The 23,320-nt window shown below is 44.9% G+C and overlaps 1 protein-coding gene across 1 annotated transcript in view; it reads left to right on the forward strand.

Annotated features, from left to right (window-relative positions):
* The first annotated feature begins 8,820 nt into the window (after positions 1-8,820).
* Positions 8,821-23,320, forward strand: part of KCTD19 (potassium channel tetramerization domain containing 19) — a 38,776-nt gene continuing 24,276 nt past the window's right edge. The window contains exons 1-9 of the mRNA XM_015408393.1: positions 8,821-8,832; positions 9,233-9,532; positions 12,135-12,285; positions 13,230-13,421; positions 16,839-16,975; positions 17,125-17,134; positions 17,307-17,520; positions 19,327-19,487; positions 21,014-21,111. Coding sequence (XP_015263879.1) covers positions 8,821-8,832; positions 9,233-9,532; positions 12,135-12,285; positions 13,230-13,421; positions 16,839-16,975; positions 17,125-17,134; positions 17,307-17,520; positions 19,327-19,487; positions 21,014-21,111 — 1,275 coding nt within the window. The remainder of the gene's footprint in view (positions 8,833-9,232; positions 9,533-12,134; positions 12,286-13,229; positions 13,422-16,838; positions 16,976-17,124; positions 17,135-17,306; positions 17,521-19,326; positions 19,488-21,013; positions 21,112-23,320) is intronic.

Genomic DNA, 23,320 nt, shown 5'->3' on the forward strand with positions numbered 1-23,320 from the left:
GTGGTGAAAATGCTGGCGTTAAGAATAACCACTCTCACAAGACACAGTGAGAATGAAAAGACAACCCTCTGGCCACAACCCTCTGGCCATGCTGGCACAGTCATGGTTCAACTTAGGATAGGAGCTCAGCCCACCACGTCTACCAAGCACTACAGAAATCTCAAGCAGAGCATAGATGACAGGACATGAGGCACAGGATGGACCTACTTAAGGATTAAACACTGGTTAAATGAAAGTAAACAGAGCATAGACAGATCAAGATGGGTAGCCGTGTTAATCTGTCTGTAGCAGCAGAAAAGAGCAAGAGTCCAGTAACACCTTAAATGTTAACAAAATATGTGGCAGCGTATGAGCTTTCGTGAATCACTGCCCACTTTTTCAGATACAGCTAGAATGGGAGTCCATCTGTCCTATTTATTGGAAAGTGGAGAGATTTCAGATGTCAAATGACATTAGCAGGCAAATGACAATAGCAGGTGAATGACAATAGCAGGCATGATTGGATTTAGGTGAGTTATGCAGAGGGGTAATAGGCGTGGAGAAATCAGCATTGGTAATGAGACAGGAAACCTAGGTCTCGATCCAATCCAGGTGGATGCATTGTCTTGAGCTTCATTATCAGTTGCAATTCAGCAGTCTCTCTTATCTCCGTATCTGCATGCCTCCAGCTACCACCCCAACCACATCAAACAATGCATAGTCAAGCCCTACGCTATAGTCACATCTGCTCTGACCCTTCAGACAGAGATACTCACTTGAAGGGCCTGCAACAGGCATTTTTGCAACTACAATATCCTCCTGATAAGGTGAGAAAGATGACTGGAAAAGCCAGCATGATACCCAGGGACAGCTTGCTACAAGATAAGCCCAAGGAGAATAACAACAGAACACCACTGGTAGTCACCTACAACTCACAACTCAAGCCAGTTCAATGCATTATTAATGACCTACAACCCATGTGGGACATTTCCCTTACACAGGCACGGGGGGAGGGGGGGGGCTTTTCTTGCTTACAGACAGCCTGCTAACCTAAAACAACTTCTCACCCAGAATGACAAACTACTTAACAGTAACATGGACTCTGGTACCAAGGCCTCCCAGCACTCCCAACCACTGCTACTGCTGGACAAACACTTAGGATTCCTGTAGCCTTGCAGGAACAAAACCCCAATGAGCGGCAAAGCAGAATTTCCATTGCAGCTCCTGACAAGAAAGGGGAAGGTACGGGCCCAACAACTGCACAGTGTTTCTCAGCTCAAGCCCAGTAGACATGTCACAGACAGTCTGCACACAAGCTGTGTACACATGATCTTTTCCTGTAGGCAAACTGAATGATTCTTCTTACACTCAACATATTAAGGCAGAATTTACAATTTAAGCCACAGATTTATCCAGGTACTGATCAGTGTTCCCTCTAAGCTGAGTTAGTGTGAGCTAGCTCACAGTATTTCAGCCTCCAGCTCACACAATTTTGTCTTAGCTCAGGAAGGATGGTTCCAGAGCAAACTAATTTATGCAGTAGCCAAATCGCTCGCTCACAACTTGAATGCCAGTAGCTCATAAAGTAGAATTTTTGCTCACAAGATTCCACCTGCATTGGTACTGATCCTCAGTTGTTGTTGTTGTTGTTGTTATATTTATTATTATCATTATCAATAATAATAATAATAATAATAATAATAATAAAAAATGAAAGTTGGTGTTGACTTTTCCTTATGAACAGATATACCCACATTCACCACTGCATGTACAGGACTACAGCCTTCCCAGCTGAACAAAGGCCATAGCACCAGTCTAGCTTTCAGCCTGCCACGGTGAGGAAGATTCCCACAGGTGACCAGTGGAGTAAAATAGGTTTCTTTCTGCAGCACCAGACTGTCAGCTAAAGCCAAGAAGCTAGAAATTGGTGTTGGTATCTAAGGCACAGAACTCTGTTGTAGATGTTAGAAGTGGAGGACTTTGTGCTGTCTCCTGTCTCAAACTTGAGAATATGGCACCAAAGGGTTTAGACAGATACAGAGGTCAGGATACATTGAGTATTCTTTCCTTCCTGCTATCTGATCCTTTCCATTGAAGTAGAATGGTACTCTTGGGGGCAATTTCCTCTGCTTCTGCTCTCTCACTCTCTTCTTTCTCTCGTGCACACAAAGAAGGTGCATGATCTCCATCTTGCACCAAGGAGGCTGGACATGTGTCCAGCATCCAGCACCATCTAGTTAATTAGAATAGGCAATCTATATCTATCTCTTACCTGCACTCTCCAGCATGTATTTTCTTTAATAAAAGTTGCTTATTAGTTTTAGAACTGGCTGCTGACTCTGTATAACTTTGTAAGTTTGTTGCCACATCTAGCCCCAGCTCTGCTGCGTTAAAGTCTTGAGCACTCTGCTACTTTCCCTGGCAATACCAACTCCAGAGAATCCAACAGTAGATTGGCTGGGAAAGCTAAAAATTCCAGGAGAGCATCTTCAGTGTGAGCTTCTGAGAGTGGGGAGAAAAAGGAGCCTGCTCTGGCAGAGACCAAAAGATAGCCTCGGGGTAGGCACATTTGCCAACCACCTCAAAGCAGGCAGTTTTGCTTGGCATACTGGGTTAAGTCTCCACCCAAAGAACCAAGGTACCAGCAAAACAGAATGCAATAGGCTTATGCCTGCTACTACCTTCCAGACCCACAAGCTGAGTCCAAGGTGATTGTTGTGATGCTGGGGGCTTGGCTTGCTCCAAGTGTGATTGGTCAAGCATAACCCACAAACACCCCCCCCCACTTTGTTTGCTGGCACAGCAACATCTTCACAGGTAAAGAATGCATTTTTTCCCTGCTGCTGGGTCAAAAAGATTGCCTACCCATAACTGAAGGAAAGAGGGATTTGAGAGAGTGCCCTTGAGAGAACCAGCACAAAAAAGATGAAGATCGAAATCTGATAACTTTAAGACTATCCTGTCTACTCCTTAACTCCCTGTCATAGGGGGTAAGTGTGAGACCCAGAAACAGAGGATGGCTTTTATCACTCTATCTATTTTTCCTTTGCTCCGTAGTGAATGGATGATTCTTGCCCAACTACAAGTTGGTCCTTTTGGTAACCTACAACTTTATCTACAAATAAAGTTAATTTTCTCTTTTTATGAATTTGTTGCTATTGTGTTCATGCAGCACCCACATCCAAAGCCCTCAACATGGTCCCAAGGAAGGGGAACTCCTAATTTAAGGACAAATTTTAAAAAGACAAAAAAAGGAGATGGTCTGGCTTTTAGAGGGACTAAATCAATATACTGTTGCAAGCCTCTGGAAGTTATAAATAGGGGGAAAGAAGCAGAACAAGGCTAGAAAAGAGAATTCCTCTCACTGAGGTCTAGTCATTTGGGACACGTCAGTTGGTAAATTCTGCTGTGGTAGAAGAGAGGTGTTTGTGGGAGCCATTTGCCTCAATGTATTTAAGACCTACACAAGGGAACAGAGAGTATATGGCCAGAGATGCAACTCAGAATAGTCTGATGCGTACCAGTGACAAAGGGCCTTTGGATTGTTTTCCAGATGTGTATGTCTGGCTCACATCTGGCCTAGCCAGTTTGACAACTTTAGATGCATCTTAAATTATCCCCACAACTTGCTGCACCAGAAGCTTTGGGTGATACAGCATAGTGTCCTAAACAGTGACCTTACAGTGGCACCACAGGACATAGCCACTAGCACAAAAGGACAGAGATGTGACGCCTTCACAGGGAGCACTGTCTGGTTCAGGAATTGTGGTTATGTGGCTTAGAAATATGAATGACAAAAGGAAGGGACTTCCACCAAATCAGCTCCTGTCAGTCAAAAGTGTACAGCCTAACAAGGCATACAGAGGCCTTCCCCAGGCAACACAGCTGGAACAACCTTGCCACCATTTGACCTTTCTTATTGTACAAGAATGCAACATTTTGAACTGCACGATGCACAGACATGTCCTGCTGTATAACTGAGGTGGTCCCAAGTACAGGATTCTTGTGTGTTTTGCATCTCTTGAAACAAAAGGGTGTACACCAAGCAAAATCCACAACCCAGAAACAAAAGCTAAACCTAACAACATCCATACCTTGACTTCTCTTTGGGAAGCAAATTTGCTTTGTTCTTGAGGATGAAATGCAGGTGGGCATTTTTTCTTTCATTCTCCCTGATAGTTCTGTCATCTAAAGGAAACAAGGAACAAACTCGCCATTTGAGAGTGCTACAGAGAAAGATATCATTCACACTTTCTGCAAATTGGAAAAGGCAAAAAGGCTCCCTACAGTGACATGCAGGTAATTCACCCCTGGAAGTTATTGGGGAGATGAGAAGAATGTCTTTTATGAATGCATGATTTTCTCTTCTCTTGCTGCTGGTTTAGTGCTTCTCTCTCCCCTGTTGCTCAGGATAGTCTTCCCACAAGACCCAATCCCTTGTGCGGGCTTTCCATACGGGTTTTCTCTGCACATTTGCTAAGCTTCTAGGGGTTAGAATTTATAGGACTCCTACTTTGTGTCTTCACTTGTTCAGGTTTCTGTTTAGGTGGAAGCAGGCTGATGTCAGGGAGGCCTGCTGGTGCAGTGTGTGCATTCATCGCCTCCTTCTGTAGGAGGCTGGAACAGAGGAGTCAACAGCATGCCACTCCATGAGAAATTACAGGTCTCAAAACAGCAAGCACAACTCCCAAGGCAATTTGGCTCAACAGGAAGCCTCAAGTTAAACTGAATGGCAGATGCAAACAGCCACTTTAAGATAAGGACCCAAAAACAGCGCAGAGCTGTACATATTCTTCTTGGCTCTTATCTCACCTAGTTTTTCCAGAGCTTGTAATTTGCTCACTGTGAACAGCCGATAATCAGACACCTTCCTGGTTATTGGGTTGAGGCGAAGGTCTAGCTCTCTCAGGCGAGGCAGAGTCTGGAGGCGGGCTACCTCCAGCAAGGAGGAAACGTGGTTATAATACAAATCCAGGCACTCCAATGACTGTAAGGACTCAAGACCCTGCACAGAGAAAAAGGCAGCCACACAGTTTTCAAAGGGAATAGTGCTCTAAGCAACAAATTCAAAGGCAAGTTTCTCCTGATTCCTTCTCACTCACACAGCACAGTCTGAGTCATCTTCCCTGTCCTACTCCCAAGGGTAAAGAATAAATTTGATAATCTAGTCCTTGCTCCTGTAATTCACAGAAATGTTAATGTACCTCTTTTAAGGAGTCAACATCCACTAGGGAATTTTTTAGTGCATACACTGTCTTATAGAGTTTTAACAGTTTCAGAGTTTTAACATGACAGAAACAGTTAAACCAGCTCTTTCAGGTCCTAAGATTGTATACAGATAGGTCAAGACTCAGAATGCAGAACTCACCTCCAAGCTCACAAGCAGGTTCTTTGACAAATCTAAAGACTTGAGGTTTTTAAAAGATTTCAGACCATTTCCCAGGGAGACTATTTTGCCTGCATAAGTTCCCTGCAGTGAGAGGGAATCCACCTGTTCTGGAAAAAAACGAGGACTTGTAAATGTGTTAAAATCCTTTATGTGGTTGTGCAGCTGAACACATTTCATTAACTTTCATTTTGGCAAGGTTTATATTTTAATGAATAAATAAATCGGGGGGGGGGTGAATACAACACATGTGGCTCTTATAAGAAGAGCCCTGCTGGATCAGGTCAGTGGTCCATCTAGTCCAGCATCTTGTTTCACATAGCAGTCAACCTGTTGTGCTGGAGGTCCAACAAATAGGGCAGAGATGCTGCCTCCTAGACATTGGAATTCAGAGATTTATTGTCGCTGAAATGTGGAGGTTCATCTTCCATTACCATGGCTGGTAGCTATTGATGGAATTCTCCTCCCTGACTCTGTCCAGGCCCCCTTTTAAAGCCATCACCATCTAACAGTGAATTCCACAATTTAATCTCTCATTGGGTAAAGCAAGTATTTCCTTTTGTCTGTCTTGAATCTAATGTAATGTACTGTACAAAACTGATGTATATTATCTTAATGTTGTTTTACTGGTTTTTTTTATTTATTATTATTATTATTATGTTCTTGTTATTGTGATGCTGTAATGCCTAAGCTTTTGATTGTGAACCACCCTGAGCCCATTCGCAGGGAGGGCGGAATATAAATGTGAATAATAAACAATGTGCATCAACATCATTGCCCATCCCAAGTTGTAATATTATGGGAGAGGGAGAAAAAGTTCTCTCTATGCATTTTCTCCAACCTAGGCATAATTTTACAAACTTCTAACTTCCTTCCCTTTGCTTTTCATCTCCCCCTCCCCTTTCCATTGCTGGGAGCCACTTTGGCAGACCACCGGTTGCATGAAAAGGCGGGCACGAAACATTACTTATGACGATGCTAAATGTGGGACCCACCCTTTCAACTCCAGGCAAGGAATGGAGGTGAAGCAGAAGGGGCCTTTTCCTGAACAACCCCTGGGGAGGGTGATCCGTAGTCTTCCTCCCCAGGGGAAAGGCTCACGCACCTGCCCATATCTTGTTGCCAAGCTCCCCTCCTGGCCACCGCAAGGGGGGGAGGCGGTAGGGTTGCCAGATCCAGGTTAGGAAACCCTTGAACATTTGGGGATGAAGCTTGGGGAGGATAGGGACCTCAGTGGGACACACAGCCATAGAGTCCACCCTCCAAAGCAGCCATTTTCTCCAGGGGAACTGATCTCTATCGTCTGGAGATCAGCTGTAATTCCGGGAAATCCCCAGGTCCCACCTAGAGGTTGGCATCCCTAAGTCATCATCATTATCATCTGGGTTTGAAAACCATCCCTCAGACTTGAACCAGGCGCGAGCTAAGGCCCCTCCTAGTGACTTCTTTCTCCCCCCGGCCCGGGGGGGGGGGACACAGCCAGGCCCGAGAGGGGCCGCCCATGAGTGTATGAGTGCCACTGAGCACGTGCAGAGCGTCCCTCTCTCTCCCAGCGGCTTTTCTCTCTCTCGGCCCCGCTTCCCCCCCCCCCCAACTGCGTTCCTCCCGCCCCAGCCCCCAACCCCCGCTGGCTGTAGCCCTTGCAGGGCCGGCTGGTCCCGCACCCAGGCCTCACTCAGCTCCAGCTCCTGCGCCATCGTGCCGCGCGTTGCCAGGCAACCCGGCCCAACGTCCGCCCGAAAGGGGGAGGGGTCGGCCGCTGGGAGGCAGTTGAGCCGTTGCCCGGCCGTCCCTCCCCCTCCCCCTGGAATGCACCTTCGGCCCTCAGTTGGCCCAGCATGGTAATGGCAGCGCTGAGAGGGCTGTGGGGAAAGAAGGGCACCAGACCCGCCTCCCTTACCAGAAGCCAGAAGGGCAGAGAAGGGGGAAGGGCCAGGGGTGGGGTAGAGAGGGGTAAAAAGGTAAAGGTTCCCTTGCTCGAAAGCGAGTCCGACTCTAGGGTTGCGGGGCTCATCTCCGTTTCAAAGCCGAAGAGCCAGCGCTGTCCGAAGACGTTTCCGTGGTCATGGGGCCGGCATGACTAAACACCAAGGCGCACAGAACGCTGTTACCTTCCCACTGAAGTGGTATCTATTTATCTACTTGCAATTTCTTGCTTTCAAACTGGCAGGAGAGGGGTAGGGGACAGCAAAAAGCAAGATCCGGGTGCCTCCTCCTCAGCCAGCCCTCATCTCTAGGAGCGAAGGGGGAAAAAAAAAAAAGAGTGCCTCTGAGCATGTCGTGTGACCATCTCTAGGGTTGTGTCAGCCTCCCATTGGGGCCTGATGATCTCTTGGAATTGGGTATCCCACCAGTCTTCACAATACTAAAATGATCTGTTTAGTCACACAGTTCCGAGGCATAGACGAGCAATTATGCTTGCAAGATTAAATGCACTGCCATCTGCAAATTCTGACGGACATGTGTTATTTATTTATTTATTTAAATTTATACCCCGCCCTACCCCGAAGGCTCAGGGCGGCTTACAGGGCACAAGTGCCATTGTTTGTTTGTTCAGTTTATATCCCACCCTCCCCGCAAGCGGGCTCAGGGTGGGTGACAAGAAGAGAATTTACAGAACCATTAAAACAAATTATCACAACAAATTGCTTAAAACAATTTAAAAGATGGCAAAATTATGCATTACTTTATCATTATGATAATGTTAGGGATTCCATTCTCAGATAGATCCTGTGGTTGTGGTTTAGGGGCGATAGAACCTGTGACCCATGTTCTGTTTGAATGTCCATGGTACAATGAGGCTAGAGAGAAACCCCTTATGCAACAGTGAATGATTCTCCAACAGATATGTTAGTTACTAAATTTTTAATAGATTCTAGATTAGAAAACATTCTTCTTTTAGCTAAATTTCTTGTTCCGGCTAGAAAACTCAGGCAGCCTGTAACAGGACCTCCTCCTTTGCATAGCATGCCCTTGTTCTCTCTGACTTGAATCCTTCCTTTCTTCCTCTGACAGACACTACTCAAGACCTGTAGGTCAGGGGAGTAGCAAAAGGAAGAACGAAAGTTTGTATCCAGACTACAGAGATCAGTTCCCCTGGAGATAATGGCTGCTTTGGAGAGTGGAGAAACCCCAACCTCCACCCCCAAATCTCCAGGAATTTCCCAACCTGAAGTTGGGAACCCTACAATGGGGAGAGGATGAGACAGGCACAATCTAATTGACATTTACCAATGGGCATTGTTACTTACTATAGTGCCAGGCTAGGATCTGGGAGGCCCAGGTTCCAATCTCTCTTCTGCCAAGAAAACCGGCTGGGTGACCTTGTTCAGCCTAACTCACGTTGTAGGCCTGTTGTGAGAATAAAATGGAGGAGGAGAGAACAATGTGAGCCGCTTTGGGTCCCCGTGGGGGAGAAAAGCACGATATAAATAAATAAAATAAATACACAAGCCATGGCGCTGCTGGTCTGTCTGCTGTCTAGGCGCCAACTGTGGGCTTTCCTGGGCCCCTCCTGCTCTCCATTCTTACAAGCATCTTCTTTAATTTATCACAAACAGCCGGATTACTGTGAGGGGACAGCAAAACTGTGGGCAGCTGCTCAGGAATTGAGCCTGTATGGCCAATTTTTCTGGACAGGAGCGGAATCCAGATGTTGCAGACAGCAGGCTTCAAAAAAAGACAACTGAAAAAGAGGGGGCCTGGGCTGCTCTGTGGGAACAGAATGTGGCACTCCTCAGGTGTTGCCTGCACTGGTGCTCTGCTGGACTAAACCCACTGTAACAAGGGCTCATTGGTTGTTTTTTAAAGGGGAATCTTTGCACTACACAGCATTGACTTGATTTTTTTTTTCTTTTTCCCAATTAGGAAGAGCCAGAAATCATTACTGAATTCTTTGAGGAAGAGATTATTCATTTCAATGTTGGCGGCTGGTGTTTCTCAGTTCCTAAAAGCAAAGTGGCCCAGTTTCCCGATTCCCTGCTCTGGAAAGAGGCTTCAGCCTTGACTGAGAATGAAAACCCAAGACTGTTTATTGACCGGGATGGATACACCTTCAGACACATCCATTATTATTTGCACACGTCCAAACTGTCTTTCTCCAGCTGTGCTGAACTAAACCTCCTATACGAGCAGGCACTGTTCTTGCAGCTAATACCTCTCTTGCAGGTACCGACCTGATTTGTTGCTGCTCTCCAATAATAAGTACAAAGTATAGAGAGGTGGCTGAGTCTGGTGGAAATCCAGGGGGGCGCGTCTATGCTAAACACACAGGTGGCACAATTCAGTATCTTCTTCCCTGACCGCTGGAAAGTGAGGGCCAAGAATCTTCTGTACTGAGCTCCACAGACCAGGGTAATGGCTCAGCCAGGACCACAGACTGTCTTTCCCAGTTCGTGTGGCCAACTTTTAAGCTGCCCCTTCAAGTGCAAATATAATCTGCAGTTGGCAGATCATGTTTATCTCCATATCATGAGAAAGTTTCACCTGCTGAGCAAGCCTCTAACCATTTCCACACAGGTTATCTGCTCCAGGTTTAATGGTCTTGGGAAGTGGGTTATTTTTAACTAATTCCCCATAGCATCATAGTGCATTGATGTACTTCCTCGTATTTCCATGGCTTTTCTTCAGTCTTTCCCAAACCTGCTTTGCTCTGAATTTTGGGCTACCCAAATGGCGGCCATTTTCCCCACTTGGCAACTCACCATACATGTTAAAAGTTAAATGGACAGCTCTGTTCTCATCCAGAGGTCCTACTTGGAGCCATTATATCAGGAGCAAAGGAGCACCCCCCTAAGGTGATTTGCCCTACCTAACTGGCAGATATATTATTATGCGGCCTCTATGGAATGGATTAAGGACTGGGCCAAATTAGAAGATAACAGACTACTAGCACTGGAAGGAGCAGACCTGGTAATGGGATGGCATGCATACCTATGGTATGGCAAAGATAAAATCCACTCCAATTTCCATACACATGCAATCAGAAGTGCACTCATCAAAGTTTGGAATGTTATTAAGAAAAACAATTATAATAAGATACCACTGTGGGTCTCACCGGTGGAGGCATTTACAAAACCCTCTCTATTATTAGGTAGAAGGAAAGAGACCTATGCAAACCTTTTAACAAAAGAGACGGAACTAAAATGGGAAGAAACACTATCAAATCATAAATTTGAGCTGCCATGGTGGGAAAAGAACATAATAAAAACAAGATTCAGTGAAGATTAAAAAATAGGATTTTACAAGACACAAACTGAACTAGACAAAATTTGGCTCTCATCGAGCGATAAACTAATTTTAAAAATGTATAGAAAATTTCTTGAAGACATCGGAGTTGAGGAGGAAACAAAAAATCCCCAAGCAATGTGGGAGAAGGAACTGGGACATACTATAGATCCGAACAGTTGGCTTAAAGTTTAGAAATCACTTAAATACTTAAGGGCAGTATCATACAAAGAAAATATTTATAAAATGTATTATAGGTGGCATTGGACACTGTATAAAATTGCTAGATGTTTTCCGGGTGCTACAAATAGATGTTGGAGATGTAAGAAGAATGTAGAGACGTTTATCCATATCTGGTGGAGATGCAACAAGATTCAGAGTTTCTGGAAAAAAGTCCAGGGCATAATAATAAAAATGTTAAAGACTAAATTACCGCTACTACCAGAAATATATCTTCTAAATATGATTCCGGATACAGTAAAAAGACATAAGCAGATAATAATATATTAACCTCGGCAAGAATCTTGATAGCAAAACGGTGGAAATCTAATAACTTACCTTCCATAAAGGAATTAAAGTATAAGGTGTTGGAAATAGCGGAAATGGACAGAGTGAATATAGAGTTACAAAATAAGTCAGAAGAAAATTTCTGGGAAAGATGGGGAGTAATATACAACTGGCTGAAGATAAAGAAGATAGAAATAAATTAAGCTAGTCATAATAGAATAAGGTTAGAGATTAAAGCGATAGTTAAATTGTATAAGACTAGGAATGAACACTAGGCATAGGAGAATTATTTGTTGTTAAAATATATTAATGTGGAGTTTGTAAATTTGTGTTATTATATCTTAATGGAAAAACCAATAAAAACAATGTTAAAAAAAAAGGAGCACCCCCCTAAGGTCCTATGTTTCCTCCTTTCCCTCCTTCCCCTGTCACATAAGAGTTCCCTTTTCTACTTCCTGGTATTTGCTAACCATAATTTCTGATTTGACAAATCATGGTTAGTTAATGTTTCCAAATCACAGTGCAACCCCGGCTTGCAAGCCATGGTTTAGAGGTTAGTGCTAACCATAGCTTGACAGTTCCTCTTCACATATTACAGAGTATACAGGTTGGCTCTGGCGTGTGGGACTTAACACAATCATATGTGAGTTGTGGGTTTTCCTCCATTCCCACATGTTAATGACTGATTATGATAGTCTTGTCAACTTCCAGATGGTAGCTGAAGGTCTCCTGGAATTACAGCTGATCTCCAGGCGACAGTGATCCCCCCCCAAATATCCAAATATTTCCCAACCAGGAGCTGGCAACCTTTATTAGGATCAAGAGTTCCAACAGTTCAAGCACAACGGCTTTGGACTCAGAATATTCATTAGTTCTTTGATTACCAATATTTTATTTACTTGCTGTGTAGGATACCTCTTTTTTCAGCGATTCTGTGTTGTATTAGTAGGACCAAAGCACTGTCAAAACAGCATATATTTCATAGTTCTGTTCAGAAAGTTATATGTGCTAAAGAAACTTTTATCTCTTCTAACAGACTTTAGACAATTTGAAGGAAGGAAAACACAACCTGCGCATCCGACCTGCTGATATACCAATAGCTGAAAGAGCATCTATGAATTACTGGAGAACACGGAAATGTATAAGCAAGCCACCTGAATTTCCTCTGAAAAGTCCAGCATTTACTGGTAAATGTATTGTAAGCAACTACCTATGCTCAGGGTTAAAATTGCAAATCCTCCGGGAGCTCATTCCGCCAGGTAGGGGCCGCCACTGAAAAGGATCTGGCCCTGGTCGCAGCAAGCTTTGCCTCCCGGGGGCCTGGAATCACCAGGCGGTGTTGTGTCCCTGACCGAAGTGCTCTTGGGGGGATATGTGGGGAAAGGCGGTCCCTCAGGTAAGTCGGACCCTGGCTATGTAGGGCTTTAAAGGTAAGTACCAGCACTTTGAAGCGGATTCGGTATGCTATTGGCAGCTAGTGAAGCGCTTTCAGCCCAGGCCGGATGTGCTCCCACTTGGGGAGACCCATCAGCAGCCTGGCCGCTTCGTTCTGCACTAGCTGCAGCTTCTGGATCTGCGACAAAGGCAGCCCCATGTAGAGAGCGTTACAGTAGTCTAACCTTGAGGTGACTGTCGCATGAATCACTGTAGCCGGGTCATCGCGGTTGAGGAAGGGAACCGACTGCCGAACCTGCCTAAGATGGTAAAATGCAGATCTGGCAATGGCTGCCACCTGGGCCTCCATGGTTAGGGAGGGATCCAGGAGCACTCCCAAACTCCTAACCTCCGACACCAGCACCAACAGTGCCCCATCGAAGGTCAGGAGAGGGATCCCCAACCCCAAACCCTACGGGGATTTAAATATTTAAATAAATATATATATATATACAGAAATGAATGGTAGGATGAAATGTGGGCATCTTGAAAAGGGCTCCCACTGCAGACCTTTACCAGTTGAGTGATGTTCTCCCTGCAACCAATGCAAAGAAAGTATCTTTCAGAGCTCTATCAGAGTAATCCTACCCCACAGTTAACTGTTGGCACAGATAACCCCATAACATGCAATCCAGATTTCTAGTCATCACTCAGAGAGACAGGTTTCATGCTAACATTTTCTCTTTCTTCCTGTTAGGCTTACATGAGAAAGCTCCTCTTGGACTAATGGACACTCCATTACTAGACACTGAAGAAGAAGTGCATTACTGTTTTCTGCCACTCAGCTTGGTTGAAAAATACCCTTCCCTGGTTAATGATGACAATTTACTGTGGCTGTCTGACAATTCCGTTCTGATAGAATGTGAAGGCAGTGAGTTCCGCTTCATAGGTAAACTTTCCCTTGGGAAAGCTCATGGGATGTTGAAGAATGCAGAATGCAGTGAAATAAGACACACTGTAACCATGTTTCCCCCCCTCTCACTTTTAAATCATGGTATTCTTACTGTGATGACCTAGATGGCACAGGCTAGCCCAATCTTGTTAAATCCCAATAGCTTAAGCAGGTCTGGCCCTGGTTTGTGTTCGTATGGGAGACCATCAAAGAAGTCCAGGGCTGGTACTCAGAGACAGGCAATGGCAAACTGCTGCTGTTCATCTCTTGCCTTGAAAACCCCATGACGACTTGGCAGCACTTTCCATCAATCTTGCTATACATCCTTAGCCAGCATAAGCAGTCTTGAAATTGTTAAGGTCTCAGGCACTCAGATGTCTGAAGGGATGGATTCAGTGGGATATGTTGGAGCAGGTCTGGTTTAGCATGCATGAATAGCCTTGCTTGGCCAGACCAAGGGTCTGTGTAGTGCCACAGATTCTTCTTGACAATGGTCAACCAGGGGCTCCAGTGAAGGTTGCACCAAAATTTGATGGAGATTGGGGTCTGTCCCCTGCTGTTGGCTCCAAGCTGCGGGTAACAAGAGATCTGCAGATGCTACCTCTGAATGTGGAGTTAATTTATTCAGCTTTCAACTTTCACTGCAAGGTCATTTCAAGAGTGGTGTAACATATGTTGGTCTAGAAAGCATAGCTGTAGAACTGATGTGATCTGGCCAGAGGGTCAGGTGCACAGAGGCAGTCAAAAGAGGAGGCACTAAAGTCCAGTGGTACTATGCTTAGTCTGAGCATGAACAACAGGTCGGAGTGAGCTGAGGCATCAGCTGGGTCCATGGCATAGCCAATGGGAGGTGCTGCAAAGCTATGGCATGTGTTTGTTAGCATAAGGGCCAAGGGTGTCACAGCAGAAATTGAGCTTTGGCAAAACAATCCTCTGGATCTCAATATTTCCAATTTACTTGAAGTATCCATATTTTCAAACATATACTTCAGATCTAAAACCATTAAAAATATAGCATTAAAGAAATAAAAGGCAGAAAGTGTGCATTGCATGTGTGAATTAGGGGTGGGAATTAGGTTTTGAGGAAGAACAATTCTAGTGCATGGACCAAACAAACATCCTACGGAAGCTAGAGCTGAACTTTGGAGTAACAGGCAAGAATACCATTGTATCACTGCCACCAAAAACTCCAAGATACTCTACACCTCCTGCTTTAGGAGAACCATTATATCTCACCAGATGTAAAGTGGATAATGTGGAGACGTTTAATGGGAAATTGTCTGATGTATCATGCTCAAGAGTCAACTATGTGATTAGTATATGCATTGAAATCCAGTTACAATAGAACATGCAGCCATGTTTAATTAACACATTAACTTTCCATGGAAAGAAACCTCAGAGAGTTTCTACTTAACTTCTTGAGACCCTGCTGTTTGAGTAAACAGGACTACCACCACCTGCTGCCGTCCCAGTCTTAAATTCTCAGGATTGAGAAAGATTGTTGCTTATTAAGAACAAAGATAGTCCATCTGTCCTGTCTTCTGTTATTATTTGCTGGTTGTACTATGTGGCACTAGGAATCATCATATTTGCCTTTATTGTTATTCATATTTACCATGGTTGCTTTACATAATTTCTATGGGATTTTCAGGGTATAGAGTGCTTTATGGTTTGCAGCCCATGCCTTCCCAGCAGTTTCTACTGAGCCATGTAACTTTTCTGTTGCAAGTGTATGTCTAGGAATCTCTATAGTAGTTTTCCCCCCCACTGAAACTGGGATCAGTATATTAACATTAAATAAAATGGCAGGAACCACAATATCTTGTTAGCTGGCTTGAGAGCCAGCATGGTGTGGTGGTTAAGAGCGGTGGATTCTAATCTGGAGAACCAGGTTTGATTTCCCAGTTCTCCTCCACATGAAGCCTGCTGGGTGACCTTGGGGCAGTCGCTGTTCTCTCAGAACTCTCTCAGCCCCACCTACCTCACAAGGTGACTGTTGTGGAGAGAGGAAGGGAAGGTCTGGGACCAGCATATCTTTGGGACCGTCTCTCTTGGCATACCCCCCAAAGAGCATTATGCTCTAGTGACAACAACTTACTGGTGATCCCTGGCCCAAAGAGTGTCTCGTTGTCCTCAACCAGAACCAGGGCTTTTTTGGCCCTGGCTCCGACCTGGTAGAATGCTCTGCCATCTGATATCTGGGCCCTGCAGGATCTGATACAGTTCCACAGGGCTTGCAAGACAGAGCTGTTCACCCAGGTCTAAGGCTGAGTGTTGTGATGGTTGTCTGCTCTGAATTGGCCTCCCCTCCCCTCCCCCCTCCTTCCTTATTTTCTTCCTTTCCCCTTCCTCACCTTTCCTTTTCTTCCCCCATCTCCTTATCAGATTGATCTTAGAATATTTATTGCTCGCCTGGAGTAAGGAGCACCAGGTGTGCCCTTTATACACCATCTACTATTGAAAACAGAATCAGCCAATATCATAATGCCCCTATATAAATCAATGGTGCGACCTCATTTGGAATACTGTGTGCAGTTCTGGTCACCACACCTTAAAAACGATATTATAGCTTTGGAAAAAGTGCAGAAAAGGGCAACTCGAATGATAAAAGGGTTGGAACACTTTCCCTATGAGGAAAGGTTAAAGCACTTCGGGCTCTTTAGCTTGGAGAAACGACGACTGAGGGGTGACATGATTGAGGTTTACAAGGTTATGCATGGGATAGAGCAGGTAGAGAAAGAGGTACTTTTCTCCCTTTCTCACAATACAAGAGCTCGTGGGCACTCAATGAAATTGCTGAGCGGTTGGGTTAGAACGGATAAAAGGAAGTACTTCTTCACCCGAAGAGTGATTAACACATGGAATTCACTGCCACAGGAAGTGGTGGTGGCTACAAGCATGGACAGCTTCAAAAGGGAATTAGATAAGCGTATGGAGCAGAGGTCCATCAGTGGCTATTAGCCACAAGGTATAGAAGATAGGGACTCTGGGCCAAGTGATGCTCTGTCGGTGCTTGGGGGGGGGGCAAAAGTGGGAGGGCTTCTAGTGTCCTGGCCCCACTGGTGGACCTCCTGATGGCATCTGGTATTTTTGGCCACTGTGTGACAGAGTGTTGGACTGGATGGGCCTTTGGCCTTATGTTCTTATGTACTAGTTGCTGCTGTATTGTAGAATTGTTAATTTTTACTATGGATTGTTATTATCAATGTTGTGACCTGCCCTGATCCTTGCTGTGCAGGGGAGGGAGGGCTATAAATTGAATAAATAAATAAAATAAATAAATAAATAAGGTGATTGTACGCTGCTTTGAAACTCCTCAGGGTAGAGAAAAGTGGAGTATAAAAACCAACTCTTCTTCTTTGTTTCATTATAGTAATTTCTCTCTCTCTGTCTTGTTTAACATCCCCCCCCCAGCTAATTTTCTACGTTCAGGGAAGATTTTTTTGCCTGACAACTTCTCAAACATGGATGTGCTGGAAGCTGAAGCTGAAGTATTGGGGATCCCTGAGCTTATGGAAGCAATGAAGATCTTTAGGAGTCAGCCTGGTGCCGTTCTTTTGACATTTTCAGCGTAAACCACCTTTCCAAGTGAAAAAGGGATCTCTTTGGGCCAAGTGACATGATACGCCTGACATGCTGAGTCATGGGTGTATGACCAGACTTACAGTCAGACACAAACTGGGGGGACTCCACTAAAAAGTGCTCAGCCAGTCGGCCCCACAAAAGAGCACTGTGAGAGGGGAGAAGGAACTTCCAGTGTCCATCCCGCCCCACTGCTGCCAGTGAAAAAATGCAGCACGGGGCAGGAGGGGGTCGCCCCTTTTCTGATCAGAATTCTTTATTGTTTGTTGTTGATGATTCATCCATGCTTTTGTCTTCCAGAGACCCACCCAGAGGGAACACCTGGTCTGCAAGGCTTTGTGAAACGTACAGTACATAAGCAGCCAAAAGCAGCCAGCCTCCCCTTGTATCCAATGGTGCTCGGTCTCTTAGTCAAATATCCTGATTCAGCTTTGGGGCAGCTCCATATGGAGAACACCCTGGATGGGAACAAGCTCTACATATCAGGAAATGGAGTTCTCTTTCAACATGTCATGTACGTCTGTATGATTTGCAGATTAGGTTGCACTGATTTTAAGGAAGAGTACTCTTTGGATATTAGCCCATCCTCCCCATCCCTCTCAGATGTTGGTCAGACACAACATTTAATAAAGCCAAGAGAGAAAAGTCTTTCCAGTAATCTTGTAATGAGCAAAAACACAGAATGTGATCCTTGTTATGTTTGACCGAAGAACTTAGGTGAACATGGAATAAACAAAATGTTGGACTCAGTACACACATCTTCTCTCAAGGCTGTCCCTCTCTTTCAGCAAATGTAGAGTCCCTTCTAATGTCCCCTCTAATTTCCCCCCTACTGAGTGGAACAGTTCACATCCTGCATAGAATATAACTGCTGTAATCTTAACATGGGCAATGGGCAGTGCAAGACCCTGTGCAGCACCTGCTGAGCAAGGCTTCCTGTGTTCATGAGCGGCTGCTCATGCGCACAGCTTAGAAGGAACACTAGTCCCAGCTCCTGATGGTCAGATCTGGCTTCTACCATGAGAACATAAGAGAACATAAGAGAAGCCAATGTTGGATCAGGCCAATGGCCCATCTAGTCCAACACTCTGTCACACAGTGGCCAAAAATACCAGGTACCATCAGGAGGTCCAGCAGTGAGGCCAGGACACTAGAAGCCCTCCCACTGTTGCTCCCCCCCAAGCAAGTCATACAGTACCAAGGCCTGACCTGGGGATTTTAATAAGGTTGCCTGTCCTTGCCACAGGGCCTTGTCAGCTACTGTGCCAATGGCTTTGCTCCTTATTTTCTCGTTCCTCTTTGCAGTCTCTGTGCATTGTGCTGAAGAGCTCTGTGCCTGTGTGCAGCTTCGATTTGGAAGCCTCTTGATCTAGCTTTTAGGCACAAAAATTCTTTAGCACATCCAGGCAAAGAGAAGTGTAGAATGATCACTAGCCTTAAAAAAAACCCTGAAGATAAGAACAGAAAAGTGACTGGCAGTGCCATCCGAAGCAGAGTGAAGCCCACTCTTAGGATTGTGCTGTCAGTGATTTATCAAGCAGATGATCACGGGGAATAAAAGGGGAGAGCAGCGAGAGTAAGAGATGTCAGTAAAAAAGACAGAAGAGTGTGAAATGTACAAGTTGGTCTCAGCAGAGGCAAAGCATACAACAAACTGGTACAGTCTGTCTTGGCGTTCATCTGCTGGTGCAGCTTTTCTAAGGATCAAGAATTATGTCCAAACGGAACAGTTTGTCACATTAAATAAAATCTAGACCTGCTTTATAGGACTGGCACCTCAGTCTTGTGAAACTTCAAGAGCTGCATGAATGGAAAAGAAGTGGCTGCAGCTAAATTTATTTATTTATACCCTCCCTTTCTTCCCAGTGGGGAACCAAAGGGGCTTACATATATTACCCTTTCCTCCATTTTATCCTAACTGAGAGGTAGGTTAGACCGAGAATGTGTGATGGCCCAAATTTACTTGGCAAGCTTCCATGGCATGAGTTGGGATTCAAACATGGGTCACCCTGGTCCTAATCCAACACTCCAATCACTACATCACACTGACTGGCAAGCATAAGAGAGGGTGCTTCTAGTAAGAACACTGGGGACTGCCTTGACCTCTGTGCCATTGTTGGCCCTCCAGAGGAACTGACTAGCCCCCTGTGTGAGACAATATTCTGGACTAGATGGACCAGTGGTCTCATCCGGCAAGGCTCTTCTTAGAAACAGTCCCTGTATAGCTTAGACAGTAAGAAAGGGTGCTTTCAGAAGGAATATGTAATCAATATATGGAGTAGTTGATTTATTGGAAATTCTTTTCTCTTTGTGTGCAAAGGAACTGGTTAGGTACTTCCAAGCTCCCTCTGACACGAAGTATGTCCGAGCTCGTTGAGCTCTGCTCCTATTTGGATCAAATGGACATCACTTATCAGCCCATGAAGGATGCTTTGAAAACATATCTAAAACAAAAGATACCTACAGACACTGTGGGGAAAGGTAAGCCAGTTGCTCTGAGCCTTTCCTTGACTTTTAAGGGTATGAGCTCTATGACATGAGTCATGAACGATACTGAATAGTGACTGCCACCTTCCACAAAAGGGATGAGTAAGGACCTGTCAGTTTGAATCAGGGGCTGTTACAAACTACTATTTGTTCCCAACTGGTGTATTGGTACAGAAGTTCCTAGTGACTGTGTAAGGAATACCATTGCAGATCTAGATAATAAGAGATTATGTTCAGAATCACTTACTGCGGAATTCCACAGGAATATGGAAAGTACTTACGGGACTACAGAGAGACACATTCTCCTTCTTCTGCATTCTTGCACTTAATAAACTGGCAGCTACTAAACTCCGTTGGAATGCATAATACAAACCTTTAATTTAGAATGGTTGATTTTCCACTCTTAAAATATTTGCAAGAATATGCCAGTGCACACACAAACATACTCTCACTCCCCACCCCCAGCCAAAGGGGTTTCTTAAAGTAAATTTGGTCATTTACAGGAAAAGACCTTTCATAAACTTCTGTATTTATCCATAATATCTGAAGTGGAGGCTTTGTCATGCTTTCCCCATAGTCATATGCAGAAGCTCCAAGCTAGCTTGCGTATCTAATTGTAGAAGAGACTTGCTCTGACCTGAATGGGCTCAGCTCGCTTGATCTCATCAGATCTAGGAAACTAAGCAAGGTCAACCCTGGTTAGTACTTGGATGGGAGACCTTCAAGGAAGTGCAGAGGCAGGCAATGGCATACCACCTCTGAATGTCTTTTGCCTTGAAAACCCCAAAGGGTTGCTATAAGTTAGCTGCTTCTTAATGGCACCTTTCACCACCACCAAGAAGCACAGAAAAAACAAAGGATCTCAGGTCATTAAAAACTGCCACATGGTATTCTGTTTTGTTGGGGAAAGGTTATGTACAACAAGAAACATGCAGATGCAGCCTGCCAAGAATCCACTTGGCAGGGACTGCATCTCTGTTTTGCTTACACAACTTACTGTGGATTCAGCTTGTATAAATTTGCAGATTTTTAGCTGAACCTGCTGCCACTGTACTTTAAACTTCAGCCTGGGTTGAATGTTGGCCTGGCATTGCAAATGTCACTTTCCCCAGCATTTATAATAGTGGTTCCAAAGGGTTGCATTTTTCAGCATGTGGTGCTGGCATGTACACAAACGTGTACTGCTCTCAAGCCTTTCATGGATGGAATTCTTCATGGACAGATTGAACATTGGTGATTATCAGGACCTCAGTCCTAAGACTGATAATGAAAAGGCCAAATGTGAAAGGAGAGGAGAGGCATGAGCAGGGAGTGGTGGTGCAAGTCTACAACTTCTCTGTTGCTCCTTGTGTGGGCAAAAGCATTGTCCAAGAAATTCCAGCAGCATGAAGTTCTTTGGATAAGGCTGTTGACCGTACTCCTCCGTTCTGGCCCATGAACCCACAGCTCTGTGTTGTCAAAGCTTTAATGCATGTCACATTCTGTTCTGTACAATTTGGAATTGTGTCTTGTAGATGCAGACTGGACAGCAGAAATTGAGGTCTTTTCACTCCATCATATTGTCAAAGTGTATGTGGGAAGCCATTGGTATGCAACATACTTGCAAACATTATTGAAGGTACAGTTCTTCAGTAAGTTCACAGAATCTTTTTGTAGCTTGCCTCATGGCATTAACTTCATGGTCTGTTCACTTCTTTAGAATAATATAGTTCCGCACATCAAAAAAGTATTTTGCTCCAAAAACTGGCATATTGCGGAGAAGCACTCTACTCAGTTTGCAGGGATTTTTTTTTTTTTTTTGGTTTTTGGTGGTGTTGTTCGATGAAGGGAGGTTTCACTTTTGGAAGTCCATACCCTGAAACTCTAGTTGGTCTCTGAGGTGCTAATGGATTCGAATCTAGTTCTTTTACTGCAGACCAACAAAACCACCCTCTGAAACTCATTTAGTTTATGTGAGAGACAATCGAATACCCCTCTCCTACTGTGCATTCAAGGGAGCATTTGAAGTTGCCTTATCCTGGATCAGGCATTGATCCTTATAGCTTTCTTTATAGCCCTTGTTGCCTAAATGAATTCAAGGGCATCTGTGTAAAAAAAATACAGTTTGGTCTGATAAATGCTTATTGATCACTCCCTGGATGCTCAGAGGTTAACCTAAAATCAAAAGGGTTTTTGCTATTTGCTTGAGGACACTCTAGCTCTAACTTTGATGGCCACACAGGTGCTTTTTGGACCTAAATTGGAAGATGTTCTAATTCAGCAACTGTGCATTTGGCACCAGACACATGACTTTCACCTTTTGAGGCCTCACAAACATCTTTGTCATGTGTCTTTAGATCTTGCTGCTTAACCTTCCTCTTCCTGGTCGAATATTCACTTATTGGTTATCTTATTGCAATATGTATTTAAGTTATGTGTACCTCAATATTGTTTGACCTCTGAAGAAGGCCCCAATAGGGCAGAAACACATCAGGCCATGTGTATTGGCCCTTGTGTTTAGGCTATACTTTCTTACGAGGCTTTCATTGGGCCCTTATGTATGTTTTTAACTGTCTTTCTAATAAATACTTGTATTTTTGTATATTATAAGTTTTAACTAGGTTTTTAATATTGGCCCTTCATTAGACTTTCTTCTCACCCTTTTGGTTCTTAATTCCAGTTTCGGGGTCAGGTTTGTTTTTCCCTCCCTGTGTATTACTAACCTAAAACCACCCAGGGCTGGTCCGTCATAGACAATTTTTAGGCAGCGGCCTAGAGAGGCCCCTTAAGAGGGGGCGCACCCGGCCTGCCACCCCTCCCGGATCACCCTGCAAGCTGCGCTGTGCTGTAAGTTAGTCCAAACTTCTCCGGGGCCAAAGCGCGGCCACAATCCTGCCCTCCCCCAGCCGGCGATTGGGGGCCACCAGCACCCCCCCTTCACCCGCCCTTTGCCTCCTTCACCCCCCTTTCCCCGATTAGCAAACCAAGCATTGCGGAACTTTTAAGCTTCCTCCTGCCGCTGCTGCTGCAAGAAGCGCTCCTCAGTGCCTGTTTACTCGGAAGGAGCGAGCCCTGCTGACGTCAATGAGACTGGCTCCAAAGGTGAAGCAGCAGGTCGGATATTTTATTTCGGGTGGTGGTCATGGATTGCAGCCTGCCTTGGAGAGGGGTCCGCGGGCCCTGGGGACTCTGGCAAGCCGCACACTCTGGAGCAGAAAAGAGCCTGGGAAGGACACACACACCCCGGCAAAGCAAGGCGGCGGCTGGGAGTTTGGCCTGTTTCGCCAGCGACAGAGTACCCGATCCAAAACGGGGGCTTGCAGGACTTACTCAGGAATAAACCCAGTTGAGCGCAGGGGGACTTACTTCCGAGCAAGTCTCCATAGAGACTCAGGCTGAAATGATCTCCCCCCCACCTCAACGTTTCTAAGCAAAGCTCTCATTCATTTGTGAGGCCTTTTTAACCACCTTGAAGGACAGGCAAAAGGTTGCAGATTGACTTTTTAAAAAATCTGGCCTTTAGTGTGCCATGCTTGCAGGATATGTCTGTGCGGGTGTGCGTGTTAGTGCAGTAGGCAAGAGAGCAAAAGGATTTCTCCTGTGACACCAGCCACTTTAATCAATGAAGTCTCAGGGCCAAAAGACACATTTGTTACTTTACTACATGACTCTGGGTTTCCTGAACTCAACCTGTTTTTACTGTAGTCATTAGTCACATGTCAGATCCAGGGATTTCTGGTTTGAACTACTGCTTGGGGGGGGGGCTCCCGCGTTCCACCCAGGCTGTTTTTGAAACAACCCCTCAGAGGAATTATTTACAGTTAGAGCAGCGCGTGGATTATTCCAAG

This window comes from Gekko japonicus, unplaced genomic scaffold (genome assembly GCF_001447785.1).
Source record: "Gekko japonicus isolate JY-2015 unplaced genomic scaffold, Gekko_japonicus_V1.1 scaffold717, whole genome shotgun sequence".
NCBI classification, from domain to species: domain Eukaryota; kingdom Metazoa; phylum Chordata; class Lepidosauria; order Squamata; family Gekkonidae; genus Gekko; species Gekko japonicus.